At 39.1% G+C, this 25,696-nt stretch overlaps 1 protein-coding gene across 3 annotated transcripts in view; it reads left to right on the top strand.

Moving 5' to 3' along the window:
* The window catches only part of strn3 (striatin, calmodulin binding protein 3), a 198,883-nt gene extending 175,232 nt beyond the window's left edge, over window positions 1-23,651 (top strand). For all 3 annotated transcript variants that reach the window (XM_063050439.1, XM_063050448.1, XM_063050457.1), the window contains 7 exons: window positions 56-103; window positions 354-475; window positions 11,564-11,731; window positions 12,656-12,796; window positions 21,148-21,255; window positions 21,368-21,454; window positions 21,807-23,651. In XM_063050439.1, coding sequence (XP_062906509.1) covers window positions 56-103; window positions 354-475; window positions 11,564-11,731; window positions 12,656-12,796; window positions 21,148-21,255; window positions 21,368-21,454; window positions 21,807-21,976 — 844 coding nt within the window. In that variant the 3' untranslated portion in view covers window positions 21,977-23,651. The remainder of the gene's footprint in view (window positions 1-55; window positions 104-353; window positions 476-11,563; window positions 11,732-12,655; window positions 12,797-21,147; window positions 21,256-21,367; window positions 21,455-21,806) is intronic.
* The last annotated feature ends 2,045 nt before the right edge of the window (window positions 23,652-25,696 follow it).

Genomic DNA, 25,696 nt, shown 5'->3' on the forward strand with positions numbered 1-25,696 from the left:
TTTAGCTGTAGTTGCGTAGCAGTGATATTAAGCTGTATTATTTCTTTTCTTTTAGGAGTACCTCATTAGATGTGGAGCCAATATATACATTTAGAGCCCATATGTAAGTAATGTCAGACACATCACTTGTATGCTTCATGATATTGATGAGTATATTCGACAATGTACAATAGAGTACACTTACAGACGTTTTCATGAAAATAAATGTTTATTTTGGATAAAATGAAACCGTTGTAAGCAAAGTGCCAATGAAATGTTTTTGTGCTTGTTTGAAGTATGGTATGATTTAATTGTTCGGTCAGTTGTTGCAGTGATGTTGATAATTCTATACAAATATTTTCTGTTGTGTCCAGTGGACCTGTGCTTTCTTTGGCTGTCAGTTCTAATGGTGAACAGTGTTTCAGTGGTGGTATTGATGCAACAATACGATGCTGGAATATGCCAAGTCCCAATGTTGATCCATATGATACATATGGTATGTACTGATTCAAAAATGTGTTTTCAAAATTGTATCTTTTATTTCACTTGAAGTTAAGTAAATTTGTTAACTTTTATAATTAATGACAGTACTTCTTACCTGTATAAATAATTTTAATGTTTTTACTTTTGACTATTACATAATTGCTTTAATAATGTATAAATGCATTAGGACATGTATTTTCATCAATGTGCAATTTAGTCATTAAGATTCTGTTGGATGCAATGGTTAAATTGAAGGTCAGACAACCTTAAGGCATCAGTCCAGAATGTGTGGCCTTCAATTGAGATTATCTTCTAATAAATTACTTTTTCTTTTTGCATGATTCTGAGACCTTGCTTAAGTGCTACCCTTCTGAGCTCTGATATAGTGTCGTTGGTAATTGGGAAAATGTATTTTTTTTTTAATTTTATTTTTATTTGGATAAGGAGTTCACAATTATCATGTACTTTTTTCACACATATAACCTTTTCCATTTTTTTATATGTATGAAACTACAATTATTTATACATTCTTAAGTACACATTGAGATGATATAAAAGCAAAATAAACATTTAAATAGATAATTATGTACTGTGGTAATTCTAACCTATTAGGCGAAGTAATGAAATTAGTTGTTAAGAAAAATGGTAATAATAGTTTCCATACAACCCTTCTGGACCATTTCCACTGGTCCAAAATGTTGCATACAAGCCTATATACCAACCATTGTAGGTGTTCATATCCCAATTTGTTCGTGCTTGTTCCTGCCCGCAGACATAATTATCCAATCCCTATGTACTTATTTACTTAATTTTTTCATTTTTTTAAATCCCTTTCCCAAATCTTTCCATTTACTTGTGTTAATTCTCTATTTTCCAAAAAAAAACAACAAACATTTAGACTAGGGGTGCTTACGTTAGCAATATTACTGTGTTGATGAGAAGAGCAATATAAATCATTAGGAGAGTCATCTAAAGTCTGCTCGCATTGGGGTTATATAATCAATCCATTTATTCCAGATTTGATAAAATGTTTCTTTTTGAGCTCTCAGGGAGTAGGTCAACTTTTCCATTTTAAATATTTCCAAGATAATTTCGTACCAATCTTCTAATGTAGGTGGTATTGGATTTAGCCATTTTCTAGTGATTGATTTCTTACTTGCCGCTAAGAGGGCCTGCAGCAACTTTATATCTTCCTTCTGTTCAAGGAACAATACATGCCCCAAATAGAGCGTCTCAAAGTTCAGAGGTATCTGGGGCCTAAGTACCTTAACTAATGTTCTATGAATACCTTCCCAAAATAGACTTAATTTAGGGCAATCCCAGAAAATATGAAAATGATTTGCCTCCTTAGAGCTGCACCTTCTCCAACACATCACATTTGTATCTTTATATTTTTCCTGATATGGGGTCTTGAAGTATCTTATAATGTTTTTCCAACAATGTTCTCTCCAAGTCAAAGAATTAGTCGAGGACCATTGAAAGCTGCATATTTTCCCCCAAGCCTCCTCTGAAAGTACCAACCCCGCTTCTTTCTCCCACTTCTCTTTAATATACAGTGTATTTACAATTTTAGCATGGGAGAGTGCATTATATAGGCGAGAAACTGATTTACTAGGTATTGAACTGCAAGCCGAATTCAGAATCTTGAAAAATTCTAATTCTACTGTTGATAGGTCTGTATATCTACAACTCTGGTTAACATAGTTTCGTATTTGAAGGTACCTAAAAAAGTCATTATGTTCTAGGCCATGTTTGTCCTGCAGGATTTGGAAACTTTGTAATACTCTTTTATCTATAAATGAGAGGTAGGTTGTAAGACCTTTCTTTATCCATAGCTCAAATCTTTTATCTCCTCTGTTGGGAAGGAATTCGGTATCATATGCACACCATCTAAAGAGTTTTAGCATGTTATTAATTCCACATGAATTAACCACCTTCTGCCATACTTTTAATGTAAGATTTATCCAAGCATTATTAAATTTTTCCAACTGGGCCATCAATCCTTTGTCAGCTATTGAGGCCTGAAGAGGAAAACTGTCAACTAATCCAAATTCTATTTCCTTCCATCTAGCCTTATATTCCCTATTACACCAATATAACAGAGGGGTTATCTGTGAGGCATAAAAATAATTTCTCAGGCAAGGAAGAACCATACCTCCTCTTTCCTTCCCTAACTGTAAGGTGTTATATCGAATTCTAGGTTTCCTTCCTTGCCAAATGAAGCGGGAAATCCATTTGTCCCATTCCCTGAATTGATTATCATCCACCTCCACTGGTAAAGTACGGAAAAGATATAATAACCGAGGAAGAATATTCATTTTTATAGTATTTATCCTTGAATTTAAACTTAAAAAGGGGATAAGATTCCATCTATGCATATCTGCTTTTATCTCTGAGATTAATGGTCCATAATTTACCTGTGACAGTGTTGAAAGATCCTTCGGCAGGGTTATTCCTAAATATTTTAATGATTTAGCTTCCCACTTAAGATCGTATGTATCCTGCAATTTTTTGGATGGTGTATAATTTAGGGACATAACCTGCGTTTTCTTTACATTTATTTTATAACCTGATATTTACCCAAAGTCATCCAACAGTGTAAACAATCCTATAAATGATTTTTCTGGTTCACTCAGATAAACCAAAACATCATCTGCGAATAACGCCACTTTCTGTTCAATCCCTGCCACCTTGATACCTTTTACGATTTCGCTCTGTCTTATTAGTTGGGCAAGTGGTTCAATATATAGCGCAAAAAGGAGAGGAGAAATTGGGCATCCCTGTCTAGTGCCTCTCTCTAAAATGAAGGAGTCAGAGAGGTCCCCATTTATCTTAATTCGGGCTGTTGGGCTGTCATACAGAGTCTGAATTACTTTAATAAACCTTTCTTGAAAGCCGAATCTTCCTAACACTCTGTATAGGAATGCCCAACTAACCGAATCAAAAGCTTTCTCAGCGTCCAATCCTACTACCATTGTCTCTGTCTCGTTCTTATTAACCTGTTCTAATATGTGCAGAGTTCTCCTTATGTTGTCCTGTGTTTGTCTTTGTTGAATAAATCCAGTCTGGTCTAAATGGATTAGGCCAGGTAAAAGCTTTTCCAATCTGCGCGCTAATATAGATGTAAATAGTTTGTAATCTAAATTAAGAACACTAATTGGCCGATAATTGCCACATTCTAGTTTATCTTTACCCTCTTTAGGAATAACTGAAATAATCGCTTCTCTCCAGGAAGGTGGAGTTTCTCCTCTCTGCAAGATCCAATTAAAGGTGTTAAGTAGTAATGGGGCTAACTGTGTCTTCAGGGACTTGTACCACTCTGAGGTAAACCCATCAGAACCCGGGGACTTTCCAGCCTTTAACCTAGAGATGGCCACGTTCAGTTCTTTGACAGTTACTGGTTCTAATAAACTTTCATTTTGTAAATCTGTAAGTTTAGGTAGATCTAAAAAATTCAATACACTGTCTATATAGGGCTCATTGGGGGCCCGGGGTTGGGAGTACAGCTCTCGATAATACGTTTCAAAACTCTCTTGAATTTTCCCTATTGTACTCTCCACAAGCTTTGTCTTTGGATTCTTTATTTTATGAATTGTATTGTCTGCTTGTTGTTTTCGTAATTTATATGCTAATAATCTAGCTGATTTACCTCCTACTTCATAATTCTTTTGTCTCAGGTAAAGAAAATTTGTTTGAGTTTCCAACGTATAAATATCATCAATTTCACTTTGCAATTTCCTAATTTCCTGTTTTCGATTTGAATTACTTTTGTTGCTATTATCAACTTGAAGTTGTTTTAATTTTCCTTGAAGGTCTGCTAATTTTTGTGCATTGATTTTTTTCATGTGAGTAGTAATGGAAATAATTTTCCCTCTCAGTACAGCTTTCAATGTATCCCATAAAATCACTGGTGATGTTTCTCCCGTGTCATTAAGGTCTAGATATTCTTTGATTTCTCCCCTTAATCTCTCCATTACTTTTGGGTTATTAAGTATATGTGAGTTTAGCCTCCATAGTGTTTTCCTCATTTTCTTTTCCAGGATTAGAGACATAGAGACTGGGCTATGATCCGACAGATCAATTGTTGCAATATTACAGTTTTTTATCCTGAGTCTATCTGTATTAAAGATAAAGAAATAGTCTATCCTTGAGTAGGCTGAATGAGGGAAAGAGTAATATGTATAATCTTTACTAGTAGGGTGTAATTCCCTCCAGACATCTATAATTCCCAACTCCTCCATCAATGAATTCACTTTCCGAGTCAGAGGTTTATTCTGAGTAACTATTCTTGAAGAATCTAATATAGGATTTAATCTAATATTAAAATCCCCTCCACAAATTACTACCCCTTGAGAACTGACCATTAGGTCAAAAATGTGTCTATAAAATGACCATTCACTACCTGGAGGAGCATAAACATTCAGCAATGTTATTTCTGTACCTTCTATTCTTCCTGTGATTTTTACAAACTGTCCTTCTTTGTCTCTAGTCTCTGAAATATGTTCATAATTAAGAGTACTTGATATTAAAGTAGTTACCCCTCTTTTGTGACTCAATTTATATGATGAATAAAATACATGCTTAAAGCCCATTCTTTTTAATTTTCCATGTTCAGATTGGCTCATAGGTTTTTCCTGGAGGAAAGCTATTTGTGCCCTCTCTTTTTTCAGTTTAGACATAATCTTATTTCTTTTAATTGGATTCAAAACCCCATTAACATTATAGGAAATTATTTTTACCAATTCAGTTTGCATTTTTCTCTAGTAGAAAAAAAGCACTCTCCTTTTCTAACCAAACAGTAAGCAATCCCTTCTCAACAGTAAACCAAGACATATAACCACACCCTAGACATTTCTGAACGTATAACATTTGAAAATTTTCCCCGACTTCCCACAGTGAGGCCTGAGCACCGACCCGCCTCAGTTCAGAGGGATAACCTCTATCTTCACCCTGTGTTAGAGGGCCCTCAGCAGTTTGAATAATCATAGAGAATTTTCTCCTATTTATGTCTCGACCATATTGCTATCATTCAAGTTATTCCGCCTAGATTATTTTCAGTTACCAGTTTTCATTTTACTTTTAAGTCCGATTTTCTCTTTTCAGTCATTTCTCTTAATTAATCTGTATTCTCTGTACATTCGCGTCTGAATATTTGCAGCTTTTCCTTGTAGTTTGACACTTTGGTTCGAGTGGAGCGTCCTCGCCCCACTAACTGCCACGACTTCTGCCGAATCCTCTCCAGTAGCGACTCCGGTTGGGTGATAACTTTAATAGGTAGTCCCCGGTCCGCCAGGTCCGACGTTGCCTCCTCCACCGTAGCGTAAGTTTTTGTCCCTTCGTCGTAAAAGACTCTCAGCCGAGCTGGATACAGGGTCTGGAATCTGATGTTGTTTTCCTTCAGGACTCTCCGTGTTTCCGTATATTCCTTCCGTCTGGCAAGAATCCCCGGTGCGTAGTCGTGGTCTAAACTGATTTTACAGTTGTTCCACATGAAACCTTTCTTTTGCCATGCTCTTTTAAGCACCTCTTCCTTCGTTCTGTAACTGAGAAATCTGATCAGAATCGATCTGGGCTGGGTGCCTGCCGGAGGCTGTGGTGCCAACGCACGGTGAGCCCTTTCTATCTGTAGGTCTTTTGCGGCCGGTATATCAAGGTTCTCTCTAAGCAGCTTCTCCACGAAGGGAATCATCAATCCGGGTTTACCTTCGGTTCCTTCGGGAACTCCGTAGATCCTCACATTTTCCCTTCTCGAGCGGCCTTCTTGATCTATTAGTTTCCACTGGAGTTGGTCTTGTAGCTTCAGCATTTCTGCTATCACTTCCTCGGCATTTTGTAGCTTCTCTTCAATTCCAACAATCCTCGCTTCGGCTTCATCTATCTGCGAGTTAGTTTTTACTATTTCTCCTTTAATATCTTTCAGCTGTTTGCTGTTATCTTGTCGGAACTCGCGAATCTCTCCGAGAATCAAAGACAGAGTCACCGATTCCCCCTCATTATCTCCGTCCTGGCTTGCCGTGGGGGAGCTAGGCCCGTCGCCTTGCTGTATCTCTTTATGTTTATCAGCCTTCGAAGTGGACTTTTTATTCTTGTTCTTAGACATCATCCTTGCCCCTTTTATTAATATAGTTATGCAATATTAAGTATTTGTCTAAATTCGATTTTGGGGCAGTTTACCTTCTTTTTTGTCGAGAGACCTTTTCCTTACGCCGCCACTCCCTTGATGACCCCGGGAAAATGTATTTTTATTTAAAATATTAGCATACAATAATTAAAAATAATATAATCAAAACTTAGAAGTTACATACGCAAAATGCTGGAGGAACTCAGCAAGCCAGGCAGCGTCTATGGAGTGGAATAAACAGTCAACGTTTCTGGCCCTTCATCAGGACTCAAATTCAGCAGTTCCCAGTTTGCTGATTATGGCCGGATTATTTGTGCTTGTTCTGCAATTGAGAGTAAGTAACATGATTGTTGCCAGGCCAATGAGGGTGCTGTACACTTTCAGAGCTGATTCAGTTCACATTTACACTTATCACATCACAGTACATTATTACACTCTTAATTGACGAGTGGATGTCAGCTCACTCAAATGAATCAAAATAACTTGCCATTCATTACTACAATAAAGAGGTATGAACACAAAATAAGAGCAAAAGACCAAGGAGCAGATTTAGGTCATTTGGCCCATTGAGTCTGCTCTGACATTCGATTATGGCTGATTTATTAACCCTCTCAACTCCTTTCTCCTGCCTTCTCCCCACAACTTTTGACGCCCTGATTAATCAAAAACTAATCAACCTCTGCCTTAAATATACCCAATAACTTGGCCTGCTCAGCTGTCTATGGCAAAGAATTCCACAGACTCACTACCCTCTGGATAAGAAATTTTTCCTCATCTCTGCTCTAAGTGCACATCCCTCAGTTCTGAAGTTGTGCCCTCTGGTCCTAGACTCCCTCACTATGGAAAATATCCTCTCCATGTCCATTTTGTTTTGGCCTTTCAGTATTCGATAGGTTCCAATGAGATTCTTCCTCATTCTAAACTCCAACGAGTACAACCCAGAGCCATTAAACACTGTTCATATGTTTCATGCTTGAAGTTATTCTTGTGAAACTCTTCTGAACTCTCTCTAATAGCAGCACATCCTTTCTTAGATAAGGGGCCCAAAACTGCTCTCAATACTCCCAAGTGTGGTCTGATCAATGCCTTATAAAGCTTCAGCACTACATCTTTGGTTTTGTATTCCATCCTCTCAAAATGAATGCTAAATTACACTTGCCTTCCTTATCACCAACTTAAGCTCCAAGTTAGCCTTTAGGGAATTCTGTACGAGGACAGGATCCTCTGCGCCTCTTATTTTTGAATTTTCTCCCCATTTACAAGATAGTCCACCCCTTTATTACTTCTTCCAAAGTGCATGACCATATGCTTCCTTCCATTATATTCTATCTACCACTTCTTTGCCCATTCCCTCAATCTGTCTGAGTACTTCTGCAGACTACTTGCTTCCTCAACACTACCTGCCTGTCCACCTATCTTCGTATTGTCCACAAACCTGGCCACAAGGGCATCAATTCCTTCATCCAAATCATTGACATACAACGTGAAAAGAAGCAGTTGCAACACCAACATCTGCAGCACACCATAAGACACCGGCAGCCGACCAGTAAAGGCCCCCTTTATTCCCACTCTTTGCCTCCTGCCAGTTAGTCAATCTTCTATCCATTCTAGTGCTTTTCCCATAATACCACAGGCTTTTATTTTGTTAAAAAGCCTTGTGTAGCACACTGTCAAAGACCTTCTGAAAATCCAAGTAAACAACATCCACTGACTCTCATTTGTCTGTCCTGCCTGTTAATTCCTCAAAGAATTCCTTCAGATTTGTTGGGCAAGGTTCCCCCTTTAGAAAACCATGCTGACTTTGGCCTATTTTATCTCGTGCCTCTAAGTACCCGGAAACCTCATCCTTAATAACAGATATGAACATCTTTCCAGCCACTGAAGTCGGACTAACTGGCCTTTAATTTCCTTTCTTAAGAGTGGAGTGGCATTTGCATCTTTCCAGTTTTCCAGAACCATGCCAGAATCTAGTGATTCTTGAAAGATCATTACTAATGCTTCCACAATCTCTTCAGCTATCTCTTTCAGAACACTGGGGTGTAGTCTGTTTGGTCCAGGTGACTTACCTACTGTAAGAATTTTCAACTTTCCAAGCAACTTATTTTAGTAACAGCAATGGCACTTATTATCTGCATCCTGACACTCAAATGTCTGGCATTCTGCTCGTGTCTCCCACAGTGAAATCTGGTGCAAAATGCTTAAGTTCTTCCTTCATTTCTTTGTCCCCATTACTATCTCTCCAGTGTCATTTTGTAGCAGTCCATATCCACTCTCATCTCCATTTTACTCCTGTATTTCTGACAAAACATTTGTATCCACTTTTATATTATTGGCTAGCTTAACTTCATATTTCATCTTTTATCTCTCTTTGACTTTTTTAATTGCCTTCTGTTGGTTTTTTAAAAAACTTCCCAATCCTGTTACACCCCACTATTTTTTGCTCTACTATGTGCCCTCTCTTTTGCTTTAATGTTGTTTTTGACTTCCCTTGTCAGCTGTGGTTATCTCATTCTCCCTTTAAAATATTTCCTTGGGACATATCTATCCTGTGCCTTCTGAATTGCTCCCAGAAACTCCAGCCTTTGCTGTTCTGCCATCATCCTTTTAGTGTCCCCTTCCAATCAACTTGGTTAACTCCTTTCTCATGCCTCTGTAATTGCTTTTACTCCACTTATTTTGATCCATCTGATTTTATCTTCTCCCTCTCAGACTGCAGGGTGAACTTGATCATAAGGTTCCTAATCAATTCTAGGTCATTACGTCACACCCAATCCAGGTTGCTGTTCCCCTCGTGGGCTCAACCACAAGCTGCTCTAAAAACTCATCTCTAAGGCATTCTACAAATACCCTTTCATGGGAGCCAAAATCAGCACCAAGCTGATTTCTTCCCAATCATCCCATGTATTGAAATCCCCCGTGATTATTACAACATTGTCCTTCTTAACTACCTTTTCTGTCTCCCATTGAAGTTTGTGGCCCACATCTTGGTTTCTCTTCAAAGGCCTGGATTTAATTTCCATCAAGGTCATTTAATCCTTACAGTTTCATAGATCTACCTACAACAATACTACATCTTCCAATCCTGTGTCACCTCTTTGTAAGGGTTTGATCTAATTTTTTTTTCACCAATGGAGCCACGCTACCCCTCTGCTTACCTGCCTCTCCTTTCAATACAATGTGTATCCTCCGTGACTTGGAGATGCCCACAAGTTCGTATCTGCCGATCTTTAATTGCGCTACAAGATCATCTACCCAGTTCCATATATATTTTGTGCATTCAACTATAACAACCTTCAGTCCTGTATTCATCACCCTTTTTGATTTTGGCTCCCTGTTACACTTTAACTCATTCTACTAACTGCAATTTTGCCCTATTATCTGCCTGTCCTTCCTCACAGTCTCACTACACACTGTATAGTGAGACTTGTATAGCAACTGCCCATCCTCAGCCCTATCACGACGTTTCCCACCCCCTGCCAAATTAGCTTAAACCCTCCCAAACTGCTCTAGCAAACCTGCCTGCAGGGATGTTTGTCCCCCTTGGGTTCAGGTGTACCCACCTTTTTTATATAGATCATATCTTCCCCAGAAGAAATACCAATGATTCAAAAATCTGAAACCCGGTCCCCTGTGCTTATTCTTCAGCTGCACATTCATTTGCCAAATCATCCTATTCTTACTCTAACTGGCACAAGGCACAGGTGGCAATTTAGAGATTACTAGCCTGGAGGTCCTTCTTTTCCGTTTCTGCCTAACATTCTCTATTCTCTCTTCAGGACCTCCTCCCTTTTCCTACTTATGTCATAGGTACCAATAGGTACCATGACTTCTGGCTGTTCACCCTTCCTCCTTTAGAATTCCATGGACTCATTTTGAGACATCACTGACCCTGGCATCTGGAAGGCAACATGCCAACCGGGTATCTCTTTCACGTCTACAGAACCTGCTGCTTTCTGTCCTCTTAATTATGGAATCCCTTGTGATTACTGCATTCCTCTTCCTCTTCTCCCCTTCCCTTCTGACCCACAGAGCCAGACTCAATGCCAAAGACCTGGTCACTGCAGCTTTAGGTCATTCCTCCCACCCCTTGCTCCTCCCAACAGTATCCAAAGTGGAATATTTATTTTTGATGGGAGTAGCCACAGGGTATTTTGCAGTGGCTGCCTATTCTTTTTCCCTCTCCTGACAGTCACCCAAGGACTTGCCTCCTGCACCTTAGGGTTGACTATTTCCCTGTAGCTCCTATCTGTCATCTCTTCATTCTCCCATATGAGCCAAAGGTCATCCAGCTGAAGCTCCAGTTCCTTAACATGATCGGAGGAGCTGCAGCTCGATGCACTTCATGGAGATGAAATTATCAGGGAAACAGGAGGTCTCCCATATTTCCCACATCTCACTCAAGGATCATACCACTACTTTCAGATCCATTCTCAGCTCACTAGCTATGTACTAACAGGAAAAAAAAAACTTACTAAGGAACTATCTTAGAACCTCTTCCTGTGCCTGTTCTCACTTAAGTATGTTGAGTCAAAGCTGGTCCTCCAACAAAGGCTGCTCTGCTTATACTACTTTTTTTAATTGGCCCTGTGTTGATTGCCACCTGCCAGGACAAAATTAAACCTCGTGCAGCATTACCAACGAATGACATCTCATGTTGATTGCTACCCACCAACTAAGTAGTGGAAAAGCACCCGAGCTCTTTTTAATCCTGTGCTGCATCACCAACAATCGACCTCTTGGGATGACTTTTGCCCCACGAAAAAGTGATATATTTTGGTTTACATTAGGAGAATTATTTTGGGTTAAATGCCTCAGTGGTTGTTGAATGATTTGAATTTTGTTTTGTCAAATGATCGTTTTATATTTTTTTCCTAATACTGCTAAAGGGCTGATAGGATATCTGTGCTGTTAATAAAGATTCAACAAAAGTGTGAAAGAGCTAGTTCCAAGCTAACTATTTTGTTTCACTTTGGTCTGCAGATCCAAGTGTCATACTAAGTACGCTTGCTGCCCACACTGATGCCGTATGGGGTCTTACATTTAGTAATATAAAGAACCGGTTGCTATCCTGTTCAGCAGATGGCACTATTCGGTTATGGAATCCAGCTGAGAAGTCTCCTTGCCTCAGTACTTATAATGTAGAAAGGGGTAAGTGAACTTTTTTTTTCCACTTACTAGGTTTGAAGTGTACTCTTTTTAACAGTTGCACAGCTGTAGAGTTAAAATTTTGTGTAATGTAGGTGAATTGTATGTGGCAAATAGTCTGTTGAAAAGAAAAAAAAGTGATTTGACTGCAGGGTCTGTTATCTCAATGCAAAGATTCAAGGCATGTTCTTCAAAAATTGTGAAGGAGTCTGGTGCAGTTGCCTGTTAGTTGACATACAGCAAATATATTGTGAAGTAATGTGCTTGATTTATGATCAAAATTTTATAACACACGACGACTCGGGGGTTAGGTAATAGAGATTGCAGTCGCAATCTCTGGTGTTTGGGGCTGTTGTAGTGTTCTGCACTTGGAATGCGAAAAGCCCACCATATGAATACTTTGTCTGTATTAAAGTTGTGGATCATCCTCCCGTAGATGAGCATTCCCATGCTCAACTCAGCCTTTAGGAGTGGAAGGTTGTGGAATGAATTCTTGACAATAAATTACATATGTAACATTTATGCATTTGTAAAAATGTATATAATGTATAAATAGATTTACATTTTTCTTTTGTTGATCATGAATGAAAGCACTTTTTAAAAAAGTTAAAATATGGTTAGAAGCAAAGTAAGATTTATTCTATTCCATATAATTAATGTAACCAAATGTTATCAATGCAGCACTTTCCCTTCCTTCCAATAACCAGCTCACAAGTTCTCTATTCAAAGTCAAATTGGGCAGAAATTGGTTTCAGACAGCAACATTAATTTCGCATAAAACCTCTGCAACAAGTAAATAAGTAATACTGGATTTTAGTCACAGAAATGAAAAATTACTTCTAACCCATTCTGCCATTCAATCCTCCATTTAATGTTTCTTAACCTAGGTAAAAGAGTATAATCAATTTGTTTTAAACTTCTTTTCAGAGAACGGAATCCCCACTTCTGTTGACTTTGTAGGTGCTGATCCAGCACACATAGTGGGTTCTTTTACTAGTGGCAACACAGTCATTTATGATATGGAAACTTCTCAGTCCTTGGTGATGCTGGCATCACAGGTGGATGCTGGTGAGTAGCATGAAGATAAGTTTCAGAAAACCTCTTTGTTATGCTGTAAACAAGTATCATGCATTTTTTTCTTGAAATTATTCATTCTTCAGCTTGCTGTCAGTGATTCCTTGAGGAAAATCATTAAATCGGTTAATTTTATACCCCTTTTCACTTATTCCACTCCCCCTTCCTGTCCCTTAAAACATTATTTAGGCAGTGAACATATAAGTGAGGCAATGTTCCTGTTACTTGACAAACTAGATTTGGGAGGAATTTAAAACTACTGCCTTAATTTCAGAATAACGGGTTATCCGTATAAAACAGATGAAGAGGAATTTGCTTTCAGAGGTTCATGAATTTTTGGAAATCTTCCCCATGGTGCTCGGAAATTCTGAATCATAGAGTATATTCAACATAAAGAATGGCAAATATTTGGTCTAGACTTGACTATTGGGGAACATCATAGTGGAACTGATACAAATAGTAAATCAACCACCGTCTTGCTGAATGATATAGAGCAGACTAAAGACCCAAATGACCTATTCCTGCTCCTCTGTCTTTTATTTTCTGTACTGCAGTTTGCACTTTTTTTTTGATCAGCAAAGGTCCAAAACAGTTCAGGAGACTTTCAAGCTTTAGATAAAATCTGTAGCTTTCTGAGTAGATAAAACATTGAACCTAGTACCAAGATCAAATTTTAATAAGTGGTAGTGCGGACTTTTCTACTGAGCACAGCAGCTCCTTGCTACCTGGGACATTTTCCTTCCTCCAGAAGGCGGTGTCCATCATTAAAGACTTCACCATCTAGCAGGTGCTCTCTTGATGCTGTCAGGAAAAAGGTATAGACACCTGAAGACCCACACTCACTTCCTCGGACCAGCTTCTTCCCCTCCACCATCAGATTTCTGAATGGTACATGAACACTACCTCATTATTCAATTTTGCACTGGTTATTTATTTTTGTAACTTTTATAGTAATTTTTTTATGACTTGCATCGTACTGCTGCAGCAAAACAACAGATTTCACAACTTATGTCAGTGATGGTATACCTGCTTCCAATTCTAAGCTTTGTTTTAGGATTCCTGTATTATTCAAGATCACGATAAAAGAAGGAATTTAAATAAAGGAAATAAAGCAGGAAATTATCCAGTCAGATGGTACAAAGACTGCAGTTAAGTGAAATGAATATATGATGAGTGACATAATTTTGGCCATAAAATGTCACGAGAATTTTTTTTATCGTATTTTTGATATTTTAGAGCAAAAGGGAAACTGTTGAATTGAAATATCACTGAATACCTTTCTTCTTCTGAATCAGCAGTTTTGCTAGGACTTGATTACACAATGCTATTCAGTGATACTAGTATATTTTGACAGGTGGGCATACTTTATATGACGGTATATGATGTACTGCAGCACAGGGCTGGATTTATACTCTTTATTTTCATTATTTTGGTAGAGCAGGTTCTTATATATTGTGATTCTAGTTTATGAAAGAAAATAGGAACAATAAAACTAGTTATTCTTCTGACTTTTTAAACTGGTCATGGGTTATGGTTTTTGAGCATAATGCAGATCCAGTTTCATAATCTGCATTCATCAGTGCATCCAAATTACTTAAGAGTACTGACTTTTTTTCGCTTTCTTCTGCTTCCTTTTGTTTTCCTGACTTTGAACTGTGCAAGATGCCTGAATGAAGGCTTCTGCATTCAGCAGAAAACTTTCTACAGCCATTCAGATGATTTTTTTTGTTAATAAGAAACCAAAGCAAATACTATTCTTGGTACTAAGTTCAATCTTCCATCTATCATAAGGTATCTTCTGCTGTGCGTTTAGATGTATCCAATTAAATCACTTCTAGTACAAATTTATATTGAGCATGGTTATATCAGTGATAAGCTATCATTTTGTTTAGTAATGAAATAATTTCTTTATAGCAAAATAAAGGTATAACAGCCAGTATTTCAATTTGTGTACAAAAATATATATTTTTTTACTCTTATTGCAAATGCAACTTAAATTATGCTTTTGTAATTCAAGTTAAAGCAAGCTAACATATTTCAAATGATAGATTAATTATTTCTCTTGTTACTCTACCTATTACAGATAAATTTAAATTCTGCATTGTATACTACTCCTTAAAAATAGGTGGGCAGGTGGCTTGGATCTAGGTCAGCTCATCTTCAGGAAGGAATGAATAGTACCTTGGACGCTTGCTGGTTTTCATTTTGTCCCTGTATAAAAATGCCACTTTCCAGGTGGTCTGACTTAAATAGTTGGGCTGTTGCTTCATAGTATTAGTGCACATCCTTCACTACCCATATCCTTCATATATTTTTAATTATAGAAAGTAGCTATTTTGTGTGTGCTTATAACTAATGAAAGCAATAGCACTGAGGGTCAGTACAGCAGTTTGCATTAATACTAACATTTTGCACAGATGTCGAAGAAGGATGATTATGTAGTAAAGACCCATTTATTATGGTTCTGCAAACTTCCTTCAAATTGATTATAAGATGTTTAGTTTTATATACATCTGTAAGCATGTTTTTTTTTTAACTCTTTTCTGGGATCTGAGCATCACTGTAAAGGCATTTCTTGCCCATTCCCATTTCTCCTTAAGAAGGTAGTGGTGAAGTGTCATCTCGACCTGCTGGTGAAGGTAGTCCCACAGTGCTGTTGCATAGAGTGTTGTAGGATTTGGACCTAACAATAATGAATAAAAAATGATAAATATCTACTTCAGGATGATATGCAATTTGAAGGGAAATCTTCAGGTCATGATGGTACTATGAACTTCATGGTAAAAGAGGATACAGGTCTGAGAGGACCATGTTTGAGGATACAGGTTTGAGAGGTCCTCTCAGAGAGGTCAAGGTGAATAAATGTTGACCATTTTGCTGGTGCACACTAAAACGCTGTGTGCCAGTGGATGTTTGGTATGTATTTAGGGTGATAGGTCAGGTGACTTTCTCCGAGGTTGCTTTGTTCTGGGTGTTGCTTGTAGACATGGTGTTTATTTGGCTGGCCCTGTTGAGATTCTGGTCAATGGCACTGTAACAAAGTTATTGCATGATACTTAGCAGCCCATGCAGTCTTGGTGTCTAGGTCTTGTCAATGCAAGCATAGCTGCCTCATTTGCTGAGGAGTTGTGAATGGAATTTAACACTGTGCAATCATCAGCAAACATTCTTCCTAATGACATTAAGATGGAAGGAAAGTTAATTCTGAAGTAGCTGAAGACAATCGAGCTGTGATAAATTGGTGTTGAAATGTTTAACCTCTGATATTCAGATCCTCAATGTAAGGTTTGACTCTCAGCTACCAGAGTGTTTTCATTTTGATGCTTATTAACTTCAATTTTACAAGGCTTATTGATGCCACATTCTATCAAACGTTGTGTTGTCAAGGCCTGTCACTCTTATCTTACCTCTGGAATTCAGCTCGTTTGTTCATGTTTCCAGATCTTCACTTGAGTGGTCATAACAAGATCCAGCGTGGGTATTTGTGAATAACTAACTGGTGAGGAAGTACAACTTGATAAGCCCTGTCTTTATCAGCATCGGTCACTTTGTTGCTGACTGAGAGTAGAAAAATTAACTGTGGCTTAGCTAGATTGAATGTGTTCTTTTTGGGAACAGGAGCACATGAACAATTTTCCAAACTGTTAAGTAGATATCAGTATTGTAACTTCTACCAAAATGACTAGGCTAGAAGACCACTCTAGCTCTAGAGTGGTCTTCAGTACCATACATGGATTTCTGATTCAATGGCTTTTGCTCTCAGCTGTTTCGTGATATCACATCAGTTGAATTGGTTGGAAATTGGCTTCTGTCATGGTGGGGATCTAAAGAGAAAGCTGAAATAGGTCATGTATTTGGTACTTCTGGCAGAAATGAATGTTTTGGCCTTTAGCAGTCATGTGCAAGGCTGTACCATTGTTGAGGATGAGATTAAGGACAAATGTTTTTAAAGCCTTCTATGGCTATTGCTTTAAATTTCTGCTACCTTTCATGGGAAAATGTGGTAGATATACACAACCTTAATCTGATCTATTGGTTATGAGGTCAGTTTGCCATTCACTGTTTTTTGCATTCTGGAATTGCTGTTTAGTAGTCCTGTATTACAAATTCATTTTGTTTGAACTCATTATTTTTAGATTTACTTGATGGTGCTTGTGCCTTACCAACTTATTCCCCAATATGAACCAAGCTTGATGTTGATGGTGCACAGTAAATTGTTTAGACCAGAGAGATATTTTCTGAACTTATTGTATTTAGTGCCACACAATACAGTGATGGGTGTCCTAGGTGTAAAAATGTTTTTTGTCTCCATAAAGAATTTCACCAGTGTTCCCATGGGCAGACGCATATTATCACAGGTATTTTGGTGAGGACAAGTCGAGCAGCTTTGTTCCCCCGTGTTGGTTTAGGTTTGTCTGACTACCACGTCAATTGGGAAGCAACCAGCTTGCTCTGTGGTAGTGCTACATAGCCAATGGATGTAGGCATCTCTCCCCTAGAAGACATTTTCTGTCCTTGCTCCCTTCATTGTGTAAGGGGGTTTCATCTTTTATGTTACTGCGGAGGCTAATTAAAATGGCTTCTTTGTTATGTTATAATCGGGAATGCTTCTTGTTATGTTAAATGCTGAGAAAGCTTTGCGCTAGCAGCTTTTGTGAGTTGGGGGTGATAAGAGGATGTTATGAACCAATTGGGATAGTTGTTATGACCTTGGTGTATCTGGAAGATTTGTATACGCGGGGTTTTGAGGGAGAAGGCAGGAGGGTGGCCAGGGGGGCTACATTGTGGGGGCTCGTCCGGGATTGGGTCTGCTGGTATGCTGTGTGGGTGCCCTGTTTAAATCTGTAATGTGCGTCTCTGTGGGTTATTTGCTGGTGATTGCTGTATGCATTGTGGGTGCGGTCTTTGTTCGAGTTCAGGCTGGCATTAACGAGTTGGAGGTGGCACTCGGGGCTGTCCATGCGGTTGGGATAGAGAGGAAAGAGTGGTCTGATTTGGAGGTAGGGTCTGCGAATAAATGTTCTAACTCTGGCAGGCTCCACCTGGCGCTTGGGATAGTGTCCACCCCAAGAGGAGCAGAGACGTGGGCGGAACGGATCTCTCAGTTGTTAGATGAGTGACAGTGCTTGGTTGAGGGAGAGCGACAGGGATTGGTTGAAAGTTTAAATAAGCGGGCTGGTGACGGTGTTAGAGCTGTCAGGTTCACTTACACTGTAGTGACAGCGGTCAGTTATTTAAAAGAGGGGGGAAAGTTTTCAGTATGTCTTTTCTGGCTAGGAGGGCAGCCAAATTGCTTGCAGTGCCAGGGGAATCATTTCAGGGGATCATGCCCCTCCTTCAGTTGTTCAGCTGATCAGAGAGGTGTCGGGAAACTTAGTGGTGGCCCAGTGGGGGAACGGCTTGGGATCTCTGGGGAAGCACGTTCCCAGCAATGTACCAATGAACTTCCGCAAGGAAAAGACCCTATTCCTGAAGGCATAGAGGGACCACACCCCAGGGTGTCGTTATGGAGAGAGGGAAGCAATGCTAAAGCCATCCTCGACCCTGAGGTGCAGGTCAAGTTGCTGTACAGTTCGTTTTTACAACCGGTGTCTGAAGCATTTACCCTTGACAAGCGCAAGGGCACCGGAGATTTTGGATACCAGTGCCATTAGTTATCCAGAAGACGATGATTGGTTAATGACCCTGGAGTTCATGGGGGCATTGTCTGGGCACCCAGCGTGTCGAGTTGCTTCTGAGGACGTGTGTAGCAGCCTTGAGCTGGTACTGAATTTAAGCGAAACCCAGTGGTGGTACAGCCTGGGGAAAGTAGCTGAGGGTGAGACCCTCTTAGTAGATGCTCTGAACTACCATGAGGGAGGGGAGTTGACCGCTGAAGACACCTCAGTGAGAGAGAGATTGCGGCAACTGGACCCTGGCGCCGTGGAAGATGGAGGCAGCGTGTGTGTGGATTATGCAACGTGGTTTAATGTGCTGGATCTGAGGAGTGGATGTTGCCAGATCCCGAGGAGTGTGGCTTTCGAGCTGAAGACAGCTGTTATTAGTTCCCTAGGATTCTTCCGATCCGAAAAGATGCCAAGGGCATATCCGGAGCCCCTGCTTCCTTCCCGCGGGGCATGAGGAAGACTATGGGGGAAGTGAAGGTGTATGGAGTTTTGCCGTATGTGGATGACCGCCTAGAGGTTGGATTCGCCTGGGGGGACTATGAGGTGAGACGAGTGGCTGAGCCCGGGCGACAGAAGCGAAGTGTCAAAAGTGTAGGAGTTTTTCGCCAGAGGAGTTTGGTGCAATGTGAGAAAAATGACCTGACATACCAGTTGAATTTCCTGGTGTTGGAACAGACGGTGGTGGACCTGGGGATGGAAACCCAGGTCGTCAATCTGAATGAGACACGGGAGAGAGGGGATTTGCACCACTGAACTGAGTGCTCAGAAATGCCAGCCGGAGACTGAGTGCCACAACTGTGGAACGACCATTGCAGACTTGGAGTTCACGCTCGTCAACATGGAGATGGTCAAGAAACCTGAGTCAGAACTGCGGAGGCTGTGGCAAGAGCTGAAGGAGTCCCCGAAGAAGCTGACGTCTCGACTGCAGGAGGCTGAAGGAGTAGCCCCAGCAAAACGTTTCAGTTTGGAGAAACTTAACCAGCAGCTACCGATCGAGAGAATGAGGAAGAATACGGATTCGAAGGATGATGTGCTGCCCATGTGGTACATGCTGCCTTTCGCTAACTTCCCCGTGATTGAGGAAGAGACCTTTGACCCTTCTCCCACTGAGTCAGGTGTAGTGGGGAGGGCTAGCTGTGGGCAGTCTGAGTTACGGCAGGATCAGGAAGGAAAAGAAGCAGGGCCCTGGACACGGGACAGGGGGCTCTGAGCTGTAATGGTGGCCTGAGTGAGAGAGGAGTTGGCAAGCAGGCCCGAGGTATCCCTAGGAGTGTCTGAGCCTTTTGGGTTTAGGTGAGGGGGTACGGAGGTCTCGGAGGGTTGAGAAGCTCCCAGATGGGTTGGCCTATGTAGCGCCCATGGGACGGGCGTAAGGTCCACTGTTTGGGGAGCACTGTCACTGTGTGTATCTGTGTATGTGTGTGTTGTGTGTCTGCAGGACTGGTTGGTGAGTTATTTAAAAGTCATGAGGACATGACTTTATTTGGTGGGGGGAGAGTGTAAGGGGGTTTCGTCTTTTATGTAACTGCGGAGGCTAATTAAAATGGCTTCTCTGTTATGTTATAATCGAGAATGTTTCTTTGTTATGTTAAACGCTGAGAAAGCTTTGCGCTAGCAGCTTGTTGTGAGTTAGGGGGTGATAAGAGGATGTTATGAACCAATTGGAATAGTTGTTATGACTTTGGTGTATCTGGAAGATTTGTATGCGCGGGGTTTTGAGGGAGAAGGTGGGAGAGTGACCCTAAGGGTGGCCGGGGGGCTACAGTTGCTTCTTCCGAGTGTTATTCACCGTGTAGGAGCACTAATTCATCAGCTGAGGGAGGACAGTAGCTGGTAATTAGGAGATGTCTTCATGGGACTGAATGGGCTCTTGATGTGTTTGAGAAGACAGCAAGGAGTGCTCTCTGATTGTTCCACCATTCCTGGTGGTTCTGTCTGCTGCTGGGACAGGATGTACCCAGCGATTGTGATGGAGGAGTCTTTACGGTATGGTTTTGTTAATATTATTATGTAAGCTGTTGTTTGACTCGTCTGCGCAACAGCTCTCCAAATTCAGACATCAGTTCCCAGATGTTAGTAGAACTTTGCTGAATTCAAGACCACTTCAGGGAGTATTTAAGAATCGACCACACTGTTGAATCTGTAGTGCTAAATGTTTTTCATACATGAGTGTATCTATTATGCTGCACATACTGAACTACAAAACTGTTGAGTTATAGATGATTTCAGTCAAAATGAAATGAAATGTAATGCATGCAATATACAGTACAAGTCAGTACAGTTTCCCAGAGATTGGGAAATGTAGTAATCAGTTGATACACAGCAAAAAAACAACTTTCAAGGTCCTTTACAAGAACATTAACAAAATTTGGCACGGAGTAACATTGGTATGTTAGACCACAAGACTCAAAATTTTCTCGTAGGAGAGCAGATTGGAGGAACATCTTGAGGTTGGGGGGGCATAGGAAGCGAAATTTGGAACTTCACCCAAGGAGGCTGAGCTTCATTTTCAAAATTGCAACTTTTTGATTAAATTGTGCCGTTTCCATTTTATAAAATCTTCAGTCCCTTGGATTTCTGGATATGGTGCAGTAAGAACTATATAGTTTGGTATAATTATAATTTGTTTATATTTACATAATTTCCTTTATCAATCTTTGCCTTGCTTTCTATTCACAGTGTCTCCTCTAGCCAATCAAATAAATAAAGTTGTCAGTCATCCCACATTGCCCGTTACTATCACAGCTCATGAAGATAGGCATATTAAGTTTTTTGATAATAAAACAGGTGAGTAATAGCAAGTATTGAGAATTATGACAAAATTACACATTCATCTGGCTTATCTCTAATATCCCTTGTATTTTATTTTACTTTGACTCATCTTTGCTTTTTTATGTAGGTAAACTGATCCATGCTATGGTTGCTCACTTGGATGCTGTTACTAGTCTAGCAGTGGATCCTAATGGAATCTACTTGATGTCAGGAAGTATGTGGCTCAATTTTATAATAGAACAATTGTTTCTGAATGTCGATATTTTAAGTTGATCTACTATAGTTAAAATTTCCAAATCAAGAATTAAATTAAGCCTAAACTATACAAAATTGATAAAGTGATACATAGTTTTCAGAAGTTATGTAATTTTAAAACCTTAAGATTTGTAAGCTATATTCACTACTGGCTATATGTTTATGGAAGATTCTTTGCTTTGATTTCTTGTTATAATTCAATCCAAATACAATTTTTTAATAAGCCTGTAAAAAGAGTTGTTGATATTATCAGTGATTATCATTAAACACTTCTACTGTAATGCAGATTTTCTATATTTGATTTGTACCAGGTCATGATTGTTCTATTCGCCTGTGGAACTTGGATAGCAAGACATGTGTTCAAGAGATTACCGCCCATCGAAAGAAATGTGATGAATCTATTTATGATGTAGCCTTCCATCCATCAAAGGCCTATATTGCTAGTGCAGGAGCTGATGCCCTTGCCAAGGTGTTTGTGTAACAATTGCTAGAACACATTTGTCCCAAAATAGCAGGTGAGCTGGAAGCAAACAGGAATTGCTGCACTGCCATTAGTTACCCAGTTATCATACAACACTAAGTACTGGTCTGTTCTTCCTGGGCAGTGGTTTCCTGGTATCTATTTAGGGGAGGTGTTCACTGATCAGGTATCACCAGATCCTTGAATAATATCAGGTTGACTAATTTTAATTACTGTAATTAAAAAAGAAACAAACCAGTATTTATAGCCTTGACTGGATTTAAACTGAGCTAAATTTACTGTTATGTAGGTGTTCAAAGTCTTGTGGAATTTATTCTTACAGCAGTAAATTCTTTGGGCTCTTGTCCTGCCTGGTGGCTAGGACAACAGTACAGTGGTGGGCAGCAAGATTAAAGTTGAACCATAGAATGTCATCCTTCTATTCCTTTATCAGTTTTCCACCACCAAACATACTTTTAAATCAACTTTCAGCATTATAAAGAAAATAGAAATTAAATATATTTTAACCTTAGTTTTACAGTATTTTTGACAGGATGTCTAGTTTTTATATGTCTTTTGTATAATTTTCCTGTCAGAATAATGCTCCAAACAGGGTTAATACTATGTTTCATTGGCTTAAAACCCAGTCAAATCTTCATTGATCCACTATTAACTGCATCCTTCCCTTGCCCGGCTTAAATGAAACAAAATCCTCAGTGAATTCTTCCACATGGATGCTATTTTAACATCACTATAAAAACTGTTAAGTATAATCATTGAAAACTGTAAAATGTGTTGGAATTAAACACAGAGGGTTTAATACCCACAATTAACTCTTTTAAATAAAATTGCAGCATCCTATCACTATGTGATATTTTGTACATCTTATTGTATTTACAAGTTTATTTATCAAGGGTTAACCATCTTAATGCTATTGGCCTACTGTTATTTATTTCACTTTTCTGTTGGTCTTTATATCCTTCATGTATTGAGTGTTAACGGGCCTTGTATATCTTTGTCTAACATGGGACTCTTGCAGAAGACTAGCAAACTCTAAATATAGGTTTAAAGTGGAACACTGTTATATCACAGCCCAGAATTTCCTGTTAGGATACCTGCTTTAGGGGCTTACCCTAATTCCATAAATCTGAAGAATTTGTGTGAAATCCGGAGTGAAAATGTTTTATTTTGGATTAAATATAGAAAACTGAAATGGCCAAATCAAGACTCAGAAAGCTGCTGTATTTGATCTAGTTATCCCAGATTTTCAAAGTGCTTCAGTTAATGGTGTAACTAAAGATTTTGTTTGTGTCATGCATGATTAATACAATAAAGTATTTTTTCTAGTCTTCCACAAAGATTTCTGATGAGTTTGCAAGTTCTGATGAGTTTTGTAAGGTTTTTGTTTACAATACATGATTAAGTAAATTTGTAAGATTGTATCACATAGCTAAAATACAGTTCTTTAAAAGTAATGTATATAAAATGCATATAATAAATATTAAATGGTGTACCTGTAAATTAGTGTTGGTTATTACATTACTTGAGTTGTATAGCTTCAAAAATGCCGCCTTAGTATTTTGTGGAATTCAATTAATTGTCCTAATGATGTAAAATAAGATTATGTGGAAATTTAAGTCCCTTCTTTTATCATTTATCTATTTAGAAAAGGGATTTGGAAATAAAAAAAATATATATCTTCTGGGTGCAAGTGCATTTTCATTTATGTTCTTTAGCCAAGTACTGTATTATTCCACCTAATTGTTTGAAACCCTCCAACGATTTCTCGGAATCTGAATATATTAACTAGAACTCAAAACTCCAATTTTCAAAAACGATTGGAAATTTTATTTTCATTTCATGTAATTATTATTATTTTTTCAGTACATAGATGTGGGTGCACAATCAAATGTAAGGAATTTGTTCCATTGTGAAGAGCCCTTAGGACAGCATAGACTGGTTAGTGTATTTTACAGGTGAATGTAAAATGAACTTGAAGTACAGAATATGAAATGATGTATTTTGTATGAACTATAAAGAAAATTTTATATTCTGTTTTTTTAAAAATAAGTAGAAATTTAAATGTTCCAACATGCCCTTCTTAAAATAGAAATCCATGAACAGCTTGAATTATTATAACATTCATTTTTCAGAAAAGAAATGATTCAATTACATAAATTATTGCATAGAATAGAGGTTCGCTGATTGAAGGACTACATTATTGATTCTTTTTTTGGTTGCATTACTTTGGAATGGATCCCAAGATTAAAATTTGCAGATTGTAGAAGAGATGCAGATTGATCATTGTGGGAGATGAAGCTGCCTCTCATTATTAGTAAAGGATGAAGAAGCTCCCCATTTATTGGAGCTGCATGTAGTAAGATAAATAGGAAGGCTCAGAATACAATGAACATAGAATCTATGTCACAGGAACAGGCACTTCTGCCTACAATGTTGTGTCAAACCAAATAAGTTGGTAATCAAATGGCCAACTAAATTAATCTCTTTTGCCTACACAATGTCCATATCCTTCCATTTCCACACATTCATGTGCCTATCTAAATGACTCTTAAAAGTCCTTTATGTATTTGCCTCTACCACCATTCCAGGCACCCACCACTCTCTGTTTTTAAAAAAACAAAATACTAACCCCTCACGGCTCCTTTGAAATTAATCCCTCTCATCTTAACTGCATGCACTCCAGTGTTGGACATTTCAACCCTGGAAAAGACACCATCTGTCTATCGCTGCCTCTCATAATCTTACAGATCTCTTATCAGATCTCCCCTAAGCCTCCTCCATTCCAGTGAAAACAAGCCATGAATGTCCAACCTCTCGTTACAGCACGTACCCTCTAATCACTCTAAACCCCTTCTGCACCCACCCCAAAGCTAACATCCTTTCTATAATGGAGTGACCAGAACTATGTACAATACTCCAGATGTGGCCTAACTGAAGTTTGATAAAGCTGCAACATAACTTACTGACTTTTGAACTCAGTGCCTCTACTAATAAAGGCAAGCATGCCATATGCCTTTTTAATCATCCTGTCTACCTGTGAGCCGCTCTCAGGGAACTATGGACTTGGACCCCAAAACCCCTCTGCTCATCAACACTGTTAAGGGTCTTGCCACCTGTCTTAGACCCCTCCCACAGTGCTGCACTCTCACCATTCCCAACATCCTTTGCTCCTGCCAGATTTGCAAACTTACTCTCTGCTCCATGTTGACAAATGCAAGACATTCTATACATGCAGTATTGTCCAAAAGTCTTAGGCACCCTAGATACATGTATGTACCTAAGTATTTTGAACAGTACTGCACATATAGAATGTCCTCGGATTCTCCTTAATCCTACTTGCCCAAGGACTTATGGCACCTCCTGACTTTCCTAATTCCCTTTGAGTCTTTTCTGATCTCTTTAGTCATCAATGACTTTGTTTGATTCGAGTTTCCTTAGCATTGCATACTTGTCTGATTCTTGACTAAATTCATCACCTCCTTTCCTCCCACCATCAATGGAATGGAGGTTCAGGTACAGCTGAACAAATTCTTGGTTAGTCCACAAGTGAGTCTTCTCCATAGCTTTGAGACCACGCTTTAGAAAGAATCTGTTAACTATGGGATACAGTGGAGTGTAGATTTTCTGGGATTTGTGTTATCAGTTGACATAAAATAGAGTGGTTTTACCTGAATTAGTTAGCCTTCAAGATAGAAAACTTTCCACTGGTTTGGGTGTAGT

The sequence above is a fragment of the Mobula hypostoma genome, chromosome 1 (genome assembly GCF_963921235.1).
Source record: "Mobula hypostoma chromosome 1, sMobHyp1.1, whole genome shotgun sequence".
Lineage (NCBI taxonomy): Eukaryota > Metazoa > Chordata > Chondrichthyes > Myliobatiformes > Myliobatidae > Mobula > Mobula hypostoma.